The 10,947-nt window shown below is 37.6% G+C and overlaps 1 protein-coding gene across 1 annotated transcript; it reads left to right on the top strand.

The window, feature by feature from the left end:
- The first annotated feature begins 5,248 nt into the window (after window positions 1–5,248).
- On the top strand, window positions 5,249–6,838 carry LOC106878982 (kinesin heavy chain-like). The gene has a single exon (XM_014928360.1). The coding sequence runs from the start codon at window positions 5,249–5,251 to the stop codon at window positions 6,836–6,838; it is 1,590 nt and encodes a 529-aa protein (XP_014783846.1).
- The last annotated feature ends 4,109 nt before the right edge of the window (window positions 6,839–10,947 follow it).

Raw genomic sequence — 10,947 nt, 5'->3', positions numbered from 1 at the left:
GCATCATTCACGAATATGTATGCTTGCGTGTATGTACGTATGCATGTATATATGTATGTACACGTGGAGGCGCAATGGCCCAGGGGTTACGGCAGTGGACTCGCGGTCACAGGATCGCGGTTTCGATTCCCAGACCGGGTGTTGTGAGTGTTTATTGAGCGAAAACACCTAAAGCTTTACGAGGCTCCGGCAGGGGATGGTGGCGAACCCTGCTGTACTCTTTCACCACAACTTTCTCTCACTCTTTCTTCCTGTTTCTGTTGTGCCTGTAATTCAAAGTGTCAGCCTTGTCACACAGTGTCACGCTGAATATGCCCGAGAACTACGTTAAGGGTACACGTGTCTGTGGAGTGCTCAACCACTTGCACGCTAATTTCACGAGCAGGCTGTTCCGTTGATCGGATCAACTGGAACCCTCGACGTCGTAAGCGAGGGAGTGCCAACAACAACAATGTATGTACACACTTAAGTGCATCTATACACTGTCCATATAAAACTATATATAAATAAGATGGGGCAGGTGTGTTAGGTCGGTGACATATATCAATATTTACTTTATTTAAATAACTATACTCATATGTAACAATACAAAACCAGCCTTCTGAATGAAACAATCACTCGCTGAGTTGTTATTCGGTATTGGCCTACTGGATACAAATTATTTGAAGTTTTCATAAAGTATTCCATAGAGGTGAAATGTATAAAACTTACGATATAATGAATATAAAGAAATATAACAAGAGAGCAACAGAAGTCTAACTATTTAAATAAAGAATGAAAGAGAAAAGGAAAATATATATAAAGCGAAATGTATTTTAACAGAAAAGAGAACAAAGGAAATAAAACCATATCGTAAAATAGTTCTTAGATACATAAATATGTCCATGTGATGTATTTGTTGTTGCCTGCTCACTGAGACATTTCAACACGAGATTAAGAAATTGCTATCCATTATTAATTACAGTTTTTTTTTTTGAAGTCCCTGATTTATCAGCAGTCGGTCTTGAGTAAATCCAAGCTTCTGAACTTCTCGTCAATTTACCTGGTAGTCTGATATTTCATAACTAAGCCACTCAGCATTTGGTAAGATTACTATCACAATTCTTACAGTACGTGAAGATTGAGAGTAAAGTGATGGTCCCTGACACGGCAGTAAATCAGTTCCCTCAAGCAGTCAGTCTGTACTCTGAACAGGGCAATTTGTGTGAGGGCAATTTGCGTGTGTGTATGTGTGTGTGCATGTGTGCACGCGCGCGTGTGTGGGTGTGTGCGCGTGTGAGTATAATATTAGTAATTTAGTAGTTTTCCTTTCCATGTTCATTTTGAACCTCTTTTCTAGACTGCTGACCCCTCTAATGAATGTATAGTGCACCAGATCATGTTCGCTTTAAAATTACTGTAGGGGAGACTGGGTCTAGTTGTTACACGGGTAAGTTGTTACGAGCCCATTGTTTCCAACTTCAAGAAATAGGTAGCACCCGGGTCTCTACCTCGTGATGGCCAACTCTATAGCATCATGACTGCACATATGTATTGCACTGGCGGGCTGTCACCAGGAAAGGTATGGCTCAAAAACGATTTTTTACTCCAAAAGTGAAATTTTGCCACAAAGTTATTTCCTTTCAGGCTCATTAAATATGAAGTTACCGGTATCTCTCACACCAGCCTCTTAAGATGTTAACAGAACGTCAACTGTACCAAAAAATAAACCTTCAACTTCTTTATATTTTCAGGATACTGCAAGAAACTAAGGACAGAGGGGAAAATAGCCAGTGTTGGATATGCTTCTCTGCGTGCAGTTTTTACCAAGGAGCAAGAAGACTTAAAGCTGCAAAAATTTACCGTGGTCTGACTCCTTCTGACATTCGAAGCCTTGCTTACAACTATGCGAAGGTCAATGAAATCAAGTGTCCAGATTTCTGGCCTGCCAATGAATGCGCTGGTGTTGACTGGTTCTCAAAGTTTATGAAGCGGAATTCCAACCTCTCCATCAGAACCCCAGAAACCACAAGTCTGAGTAGGGCAACAAGCTTCAATCGAATTAACGTGGACACGTTTTTCGATAATCTGACAGAGGTGTTTGACCGTTACAAGTTTGAGAGCCATGGCATCTACAACTGTGATGAGACGGGTGTCACAATAGTGCAACGACCAGATCGAATTGTGACAGAAAAATGAGTGAAACAAGTAGGAGCGATGACTTCCGCTGAGAGAGGGACCCTGGTGACAGTTTGCCTTGCAGTAAATGCCAGCAGTTATGCAACACCACCAATGCTAGTGTTCTTTAGAGTCCACTTCCGTGAATACTTCATTGCTAATGGGCCAACAGGTTGCTGTGGATCAGTAAATCCAAGTGGATGGATGAAGGAGGCAGATTTTCTTAAATTTCTGGAACACTTCGTGAAGCACACTCGTTGCAACAAAGAGCATCCTGTCCTGTTGCTATTCGACAACCACAACTCCCATATCTCATTGGCTATCATTGATTTCTGCCGAGACAGTGGTATTGTTCTGCTATCATTCCTTCCACACTGCTCACATAAGCTACAGCCACTCGATTGGAGTGTCTATGGCCCTCTTAAGAAGTACGTGAATAGGACGTGTGATGGGTAGATGAAATCGCAAGCAGGTAAAACGATGACCATTTACGACATCCCGGCGATCTTGAAGGAAGCTCTTCCACATGCGTGCACACCAGTCAACAACCAGAAAGGATTTCAAGTCAGTGGAATCTGGCCCTTTAACAGGGTTGTCTTTGATGATGACGAATTCTTTCCAAGTTACGTCACGAACCGTCCTGCTCCAAAACAAAATGAATACCAGTCTGAGTTGCAGCCAGACGACCATCCTGACGTGCAGCATGGCATGCAGTCAGATAACCAGCCTAATTTGCAGCCAGACGACCAGTCAGACGTTCAACCAGGCGACCAGGTCAATGAACAGCAAGACGGTCCGACAGACCACCCTACACCAGGCCCAAGTTTTCCGGCTGGTGTTGTTACAAGCCCAGAGATGTTGCGCCCATTAAGGAAAACTTCCTCTAAGAAGAAAGGTCGAGATCGTGGAAGTCGCAAGAGGTGCCAAACAGCCATTCTAACCCTAACCCCCGTAAAACAGCGAACGGAAATCCAAACTAAAGAAGGCAACTGTTACAGAAAAGGCGACAAAGGGTTAGGGAAAGTCAACTAAAACAAGTAAAGGCAAAGGGAAGCAGCCTCGCAGCAAGTCGCCGATTGGAAATGTCTTGTCTGCTCAGATTGGCATTCCAGCTCCCTTCCAGGTGAAGAATGGGTGCAATGCATGATCTGTAAAGACTGGGCACATGCTGACTGTACCAATGGACGACAGGACTTTCTGTGTGATCTGTGTGGCGAGAAGTTAATGGAGGACGATTCCGACTAGATGGCGCATGTAACAAATTGGCTGATGAGGACTCTCAGTATCACAGTTAGGATATGAGGTAGTTCAAAGCACAGTTAATCAATTAAAATAGTACTTCTTAGACGCAAGAAGCAGGAGACGTATTCATTTTAAACGTGTTTGTTAACATGATTCCGAGTTGTCGACAGTTGTAACAAAGTACCCCAGTAAGTGTCATAACGTACCCCGCACTCGGGGAAAATTGTTACAGCTGACACCACCTCATTAATTAGAACCCGTCTAATTAATGTTATGTAATTTCTGTTTTTTGCTGGTGATAACAATAAATAGAGATGTTTTACTAATTAAATCTGAAAAGAAACTTCAGCTGTGTTCATTTATGTGGGTGTCAAGGCAAAAAAATGAAAAAAAAAAATGTAACAACTGGACCCGGTCTCCCCTACTATTTTTCATATTGTTCCCAATGTTTGATCAACAGGTGTTTAAATATATTATTTTCAGCTGTAACCAATCCTGTCGAACTATTCCAAATTTTATTGTCCTTAAACTGAATGGCCCTTCCTCCTATTTATATTTTTTCATGTTCTGAGGTTTAAGGTTTTATCCGTTTCCCTCCTTCTTTATTCAACTGAGGTTTAACACCAGATATGAATAATTTAGATAAGACCTCGTTATAGAACATTTACCATCATATTCATTCAAACGCATCTTTCAAGCAACTTTGTAAGTTAGAATTTTCAACCTCCTTGCATAAGTCAGGTTTTATAATCCAGGTATTCTATTCAATCTAGGTATTCTATTCTTTGAACAGATGCAATTTCTCTCATGCGTTCTTTATTTTAGAAATTCTAGACTGGAGTTGCAGAGTGGGAGTTACAATACGTTCGTAAAAGTTGCAATACGTCCGTAAGATGCTTTCGTGTTTTAGTACCGAAGACTACATTATCCAATATGCCTTTATGAGTGTGATTTGAAAGATATTTCTCTACTATTTTCAGTGGGATTAGAAACCATATAAATTACCCCTCATTATAGTCTAGTAATTTTACTGGTATGTAACTATTCTAGCACTGGACTAATCTAGGTTCAATAGAAAGGTTTTTATGAGAGCTGGAAGCGTCACTGCAGTAGCTTCCTGTGCGGCTAGAGTTTCTTTTAAAGTTATTGTACTCACTTCTTTAAGTCAATTCGCGATTATTTCTGCTACACATGATATAGTGAGGAATATAGATATTTTTCAAGGAAAAAACTCGCTTTCTTACCTGCAGTCATATGCTTAAAAAGCATTCTAACCACTGAGTTACCATTTTACTATTTCTTCTTCTGGCACATACATATACAAATACATGTGTGCTTGCGCATGCGCGTACATGTGTTTGTCCGGTTGTGTGACTGTATGTGTGCGTGTGTATGTGTGTATGCATATGTTTTTTTTTTATCACATAAGCAAACAGCTTTAATTTTTCTCACTGCGTCTATTTGAATTTAAATGACGACGCTACCTAAGTTTGTTTTTCTTAATCTCTTGTCCACAGAACAGGAGTGAATGGTTGTGAATTTGTGTTGGTTGATTACCAGAAAATTTATTTTGTTTTAAGATAGTTTTAATGTTGAAGTTTTCGTTTTTTATTATTGTTAATCAACAGAAAATAACTCCTAAATGAAATATATTAAATCATGAATATTAAAATGTGCTCCAATGGAAATAAAACCCGGATTTCTAAATGATTTTAGAGCATTCATGTAAAAGTGGTTGTAAAGGTTGCTAACTTACTTAGAGTGGAAAATTTCATTCATTTCTGTTTTGTATTGTATATATTTTCAATATCTTTTGATACTTAGATCAAATTCTGTCAAAATATCAACAATGAGTAACTTTTCAGACAAAGCCAAAATTGACTTTTGGATTCGAAAGCCAAACTATGGGAAGTACACGAAAATGGCACGAACACTACCTGATTTATTAAAAGATATTAAATCAAGAATTGAATTAAACGAAAGAGAAGCTAAATCTGTTTTGGAGTATCTCGATAATTTAATCAAAGAAAATAATGTTGTCATGGCAAAATTAGTGGAAGAAAACCTCCTCAAGCGAGAAGAATTGGTGAAATCTTTGTACAAAGATGTTCAAGATACTTCACCTGTCGGAGATAATGGTGAAATGACACAGAGGCGACAACATACTCTTCAAGAAACTGTAGAAAAAAGTTTAGATAAGTTGTGCCATAATCTCAGGAATTTAAATTTGACACAATATGTGACCAAAAAGAAAGAGGATAGTATGGAAGATTGCAATAAAAAAATATGCTTTTTTGAAGACGTTAAACAAAAGCAAAGTACTTTTGAAGACAATTTGCTTCAGCGGCTTCGTACGATATACAATAGCTACAACAAAGTAAACTTCAAATGGGAGATGGCATGTAACACTGTCGCTACTTATAAATACTTGGTCAATCAAATGAAGAAAGAATTAGTTAATATTCCTCATGAGCTAGAATTGAGTGAAAAGGGTTTAGCTGAGGCGAAAAAGGAACTAGGAGAGCTATCGATTTTATATGAAAATGAAGTCAAAAGATGTTTAAAAGCGCAAACGGAATTAGAAAATACAAAACGTCTTCTAATCGTTGGTAAACAAACTCAAGAGTCTAATTTGGAAGAGAAAAAAATGAAGAATAAAAAATTGAAGACAGAAAAATCTAATAAAGATATGGGTATAAATGAGGCCGAACGAGAATTGAAAGAAAATCGAATGATATCTATAAAAAAGGAACTAGAAGACACAGAGGTTAAATTTATTAAACTTAAAGACATGAATGAAGCAATCAAAACAGAGCTTGATATTAAAAAGTTAGATGATTTACCCCCAAGAATTAACTGGGAAAATACTGCTAAAGAGCAGTTAATGGCTGCTATAAATCAGGCTCTTGAAACTCTCATTTGCAAAAAAGAAGAAATTCGTCACATCAAAGGAAATTTGGAAGCCGCTGAGATTAAAAGAACACAGGAATTAGATAAAATGAATGACTGGATTTATGAAGTCAGGAATATGTACCTAATGGGCAAAGAACGTCATTTCAGCGTACACAAACAGAGTTTGCAAATAAAGGAACTACTTAACCAATATGAAAGTGTGAAGAAAGACCTTTGTGACCATGTTGCAACAGTATTTCAGGGTGAATTAAAGGGCCAAACTCTAATTGAGGTAAAAGAAAAACTTGAAGAAATCATCGAAGAATTGCGGCCTAAGCCAATTAGCGATACCTTAGCTTCCGAGATAGAGGTTGGTGACGTAGAAGAGGTAGTTGAAATGAAATTTCCGTTGGATTACATGGGTGCACAAGATGAGAATTTAGCCTTTGAATTGACGGAGGCCCAAAACGAGAAATATATTTCACATGCAGAGGCTAAATCGAGATCCATGAAGATCGTTGAAGAGGCGAAAAGTAGGAAGAGCTAATAGTATCAATTTTAAGTCTTGATAAATTCTTTTCATAACATTGCTAATAAAATGCTATCTATAATACATCGAATCTGCTTTGCGTTTTAGAGATTAACTGAAGATAAGTACTGCTAATCAAAATCGAGGCCAGCTGGATTTGAATGCTGAACCGTTTCTCTCAATCGCACACGGTTAAAGTTTTTGCAAACAAGAGGTATAGTCGACTGAAATAATTCCTGCATATTAGTGTAATGTCTACTTTAATTCATATAATTCCAGTTTAAGTATTGGCATGTTTTCTGAAGATTTTCGATCTTTTTCATATTGTTTGCCAGTTCTAGGTGGCCCTTCTGTAGCTTCCTACTTCCCCCTTTTACATTTTGTAACGATATTTTGTGTTGATCATAAATCAGTCCTTTGTATCAGCTATACTAAGAATACTTCTCAGACGTAGATCTCTGAAGACACTCAGTTCCCACATGTCACTTGCAAAAATTGTTACTGGCACCAAGTGTTGTACAAATGAAACTACACTCTACTTCATTTTATAGATCACATTAAAACCACGGAACTGATACTTGATTTTGTAGATTACATTAAAAGTACATAATGTAATATCTACAAAACGGATATTGCTTTTACAGCTCTGCGTGCCGTTTCCCAATACAGACGGGTCATATTTGCTTCTACTAGTTATTTTCTGATTGTTGGTGACATCTTTTTCGCCTTATATTCTATGTTATTTTGGTAATTTCACTATTTGTATTTTTTCGTAGTAGCGAAAATTGTAGCAAATATTTGTGAATATCAACTATAAAAGCATCGATAGAAGTCAGCAGTCGAACAGTAGTAACAAACTATGTTGTAACACTAAACCTTTTGGTTAAAAGCAACAACAGCAATGTATCTTTCTTTTACTTTGAAAGAGTTCACCTTGCTCGTCACCACCATGCACACACTAACAGACAAGACAACGAGTATACATCGTTCCCAAAATGCCATAGTATATGATAAACGATATATTTTAGAGTGTGACGTGTGATAAACGATATATTTTAGAGTGTGACGTGTGATCCTCAACTTCAGCAGAAGCATGGCATATGAGGAACGTTAATCTGTGAATCGTAACTAGTCAGTTGATATTACTTACGTAGCCATATATCTTATTTCTTTATTGCCCACAAGGGGCTAAATATAGAGGGAACAAACAAGGACAGACGAACGGATTAAGTCGATTACATCGACCCCAGTGCGTAACTGGTACTTAATTTATCGACCCCGAAAGGATGAAAGGCAAAGTTGACCTCGGCGGAATTTGAACTCAGAACGTAACGGCAGACGAAATACCGCTAAGCATTTCGCCCGGCGTTCTAATGATTCTGCCAGCTCGCCGCCTTATATCTATTAATCAATATTAACAGTGGCTACACAAGAACAACTATCTGAAGAAGCATCTGAAAATGTTTAAAAAGTTTTTGTCGTTGACAAAATCTAACTCGATTATCCTAAAATAAGTAGAAGTACAGTGGATAACGTAATCATGGATACACAGAAAATAGATGCCACTTACATAAACAAGATATATTTCAGCACCAATTACTTAATTGTTTAATCAATCAATCAATCGGTCAACCAGCCAATCAAATCAGTTTCTCTCTCTCTCTCTCTCTCTCTCTCTCTCTCTCTCTCTCTCTGTCCCTACTAACCTACCTACCTATTTATCACTTAAGATTGATATTATATATACATAAAAATAGAAAAAAGGCGGCGTACTGGCAGAATCGTTAGCACGCCGGACAAAATGCTGAGCGGCATTTCGTCCGTCTTTACGTTCTGTGTTCAGATTCTGCTGAGGTTGACTTTGCTTTTCCTCCTTTCGAGGTCGATAAAATGAGTACCAAGGAGGCACTAATTAATCGACTAGCCCCATAGTGAAATACAGAAATCTAGCTACCTTATCCTCTTTCTCTATCTCTTGTTCAGTGTAACAGACGCTAGAATTGAGCACTGCATCCAGAATTCGTAAATGAATTGGTTCTTAAAATACGCGGCAAGTTTTTTTTCTACTTAAACGCAACCTTAGACTCAAGTAAACCTTGATATAACTAAGTGGGGCCAAACATACTTAATGTAGTGAACCGCAAAACTTTTAATTAATTAAAACTGCACTTGTAGTAAGGAGAAAAATAATTAATAACGAAGCCTGGGAACATGCAATGAGGAGTACACCTGCTCTTTCGCAAGTACGGCGATTATTCCAAAGATGCTTCTGTTTTGCTTGATGTCTCACTGCTTGCTTGCCCACGTCCAATTTTTAATCATTTAAATTTTGATGTTACATCCCCTTTTATTTTTGACCAAAATTAATAATTAAGCTATTAATGTTTCTTTAAATAAAAGTTGTTCTTTTTTTATCTTCTTTCCGCTAAAGTATTCATATTTTATTTAGAAATTGCCCCCAGTAATTCATTTTTAATTTTTATATAATACATCTTTTCTAAATTTCAAAGTATCACAAAGCTAGTACTTAACTCTGATTCGTGTAGTGTAAAGCTGAGTAGAAATAAGTCTACCCTATTGAATTTTCATCGAAACAATAAACTCAGCACTAAAATCCACGAAAATACTCGACGATTCATTCACTTGTTACTGCAACGCAGGACTAATACGTCTTATCGCCCATAGTACTTAACGGGGGGGGGGGGATTGTCATTTTCATTCATAGAACTTTTGCTGGTGGCAGAATTCAAATCATTGGCTCTAAAATCGACTCTTTGGCGCCTTATTATTTATTTTCTTCACTAATAAGGAAGTGAGCTGGCAGAACCGTTAGCACGTCAGTCAAAAGGCGTGACGGCATTTCTTCCGTCTTTAAATTTTGAGTTCAAATTCCGCTGAGATCGACTTTGCCTTTCATCTTTTCGGAGTTGATAAAATAAGTACCAGTCAAATACGATGTAATTAATTTCCCCTCCTCTCAAAAACAGCTGGCCCTGTGCCAAAATTTGAAACATTTATTAACTTTACTAATACATTTCTCTTGTATGATAATTTGATAAGTGTCTCTATTGCCGCTGTCTCTAATTTCTAAGGGATGACGAATTCGTAACACTATATGACAAACGGGTAAAAGGGTACCCGTAATTGACAGACAAGTAATACTACTATTTTTTAACAGAAAACATCAAGGCATCTTTCCCATTGGTATAAGACAAGGGTTACTGGGCTTTATCATTGCACCAAAAACATTTCGTATACCAACAAAACATAAATAAATTGGAGAGCGGAATAGTGCAGCATGTGGAAACTGTACACTGCATCCCGCCCTATTCATTACTGCTTGTCGGCGCGTACTATGGTTCTTAGTAAGACGGAGACGTACCAAAACTGGGAATATGGGTATATGGAGTGCGCCTCGGAGTTCGAACGATTACTTGAGCGTTACAGGATTGTTCAATCAGAGCTGACCTGGGGCTACTTCATAACATACTGGGAATCATTTTATTCCATTTAGTCTTAGCAGTGCGGTAACAAAAAAAGGTAGAGAGCTAGATTAAATCTCGTTCAGTGTTCGGGCCGATATTTTTCATTACTAGTTCCCTTTCCATGAAACGTTCTTTTTACGCTTTTCTTTTCTTTTACCACTGCCTCAGTGGAGAAAATACAGCGCCCAACGACTCCTTTTAGGGTTACTGAGAACAGTGGGTGAAAGGGAGAAAGTTTTCCATGACCAGATGTGGACTCGACTCGAATACTTGCAACAGAATGCACTCTGTTAAAGATCCATGAGCCACGGCTGGTTTTAAACTAAATTGGTCGATAAAACACCAGTCGTGTATTGAAGATGATTCAGTAGATTAGAGTTTTCTAAAAAGGTGTAACCTTTTGTCAGTTGATGTATAAAATCATTATTTCATTAGGCCTGAAATATAAATATATAGCAGTTATTTCTATTTCCCTTTTAACTCTGTTTAGCCATCTTCCCCTTTAATGATATAAATAAATATATGAAAATATATATAAAGAAAAAATCATATATGTATGTATGTATGTATGTATGTATATCTATATCTATCTGTCTATCTATCTATCTATCTATATATATATATATATATATATATATATAT

Source organism: Octopus bimaculoides, chromosome 5, assembly GCF_001194135.2.
Source record: "Octopus bimaculoides isolate UCB-OBI-ISO-001 chromosome 5, ASM119413v2, whole genome shotgun sequence".
Classification (NCBI taxonomy): domain Eukaryota; kingdom Metazoa; phylum Mollusca; class Cephalopoda; order Octopoda; family Octopodidae; genus Octopus; species Octopus bimaculoides.
This window is presented reverse-complemented; position numbering and strand designations above follow the sequence as displayed.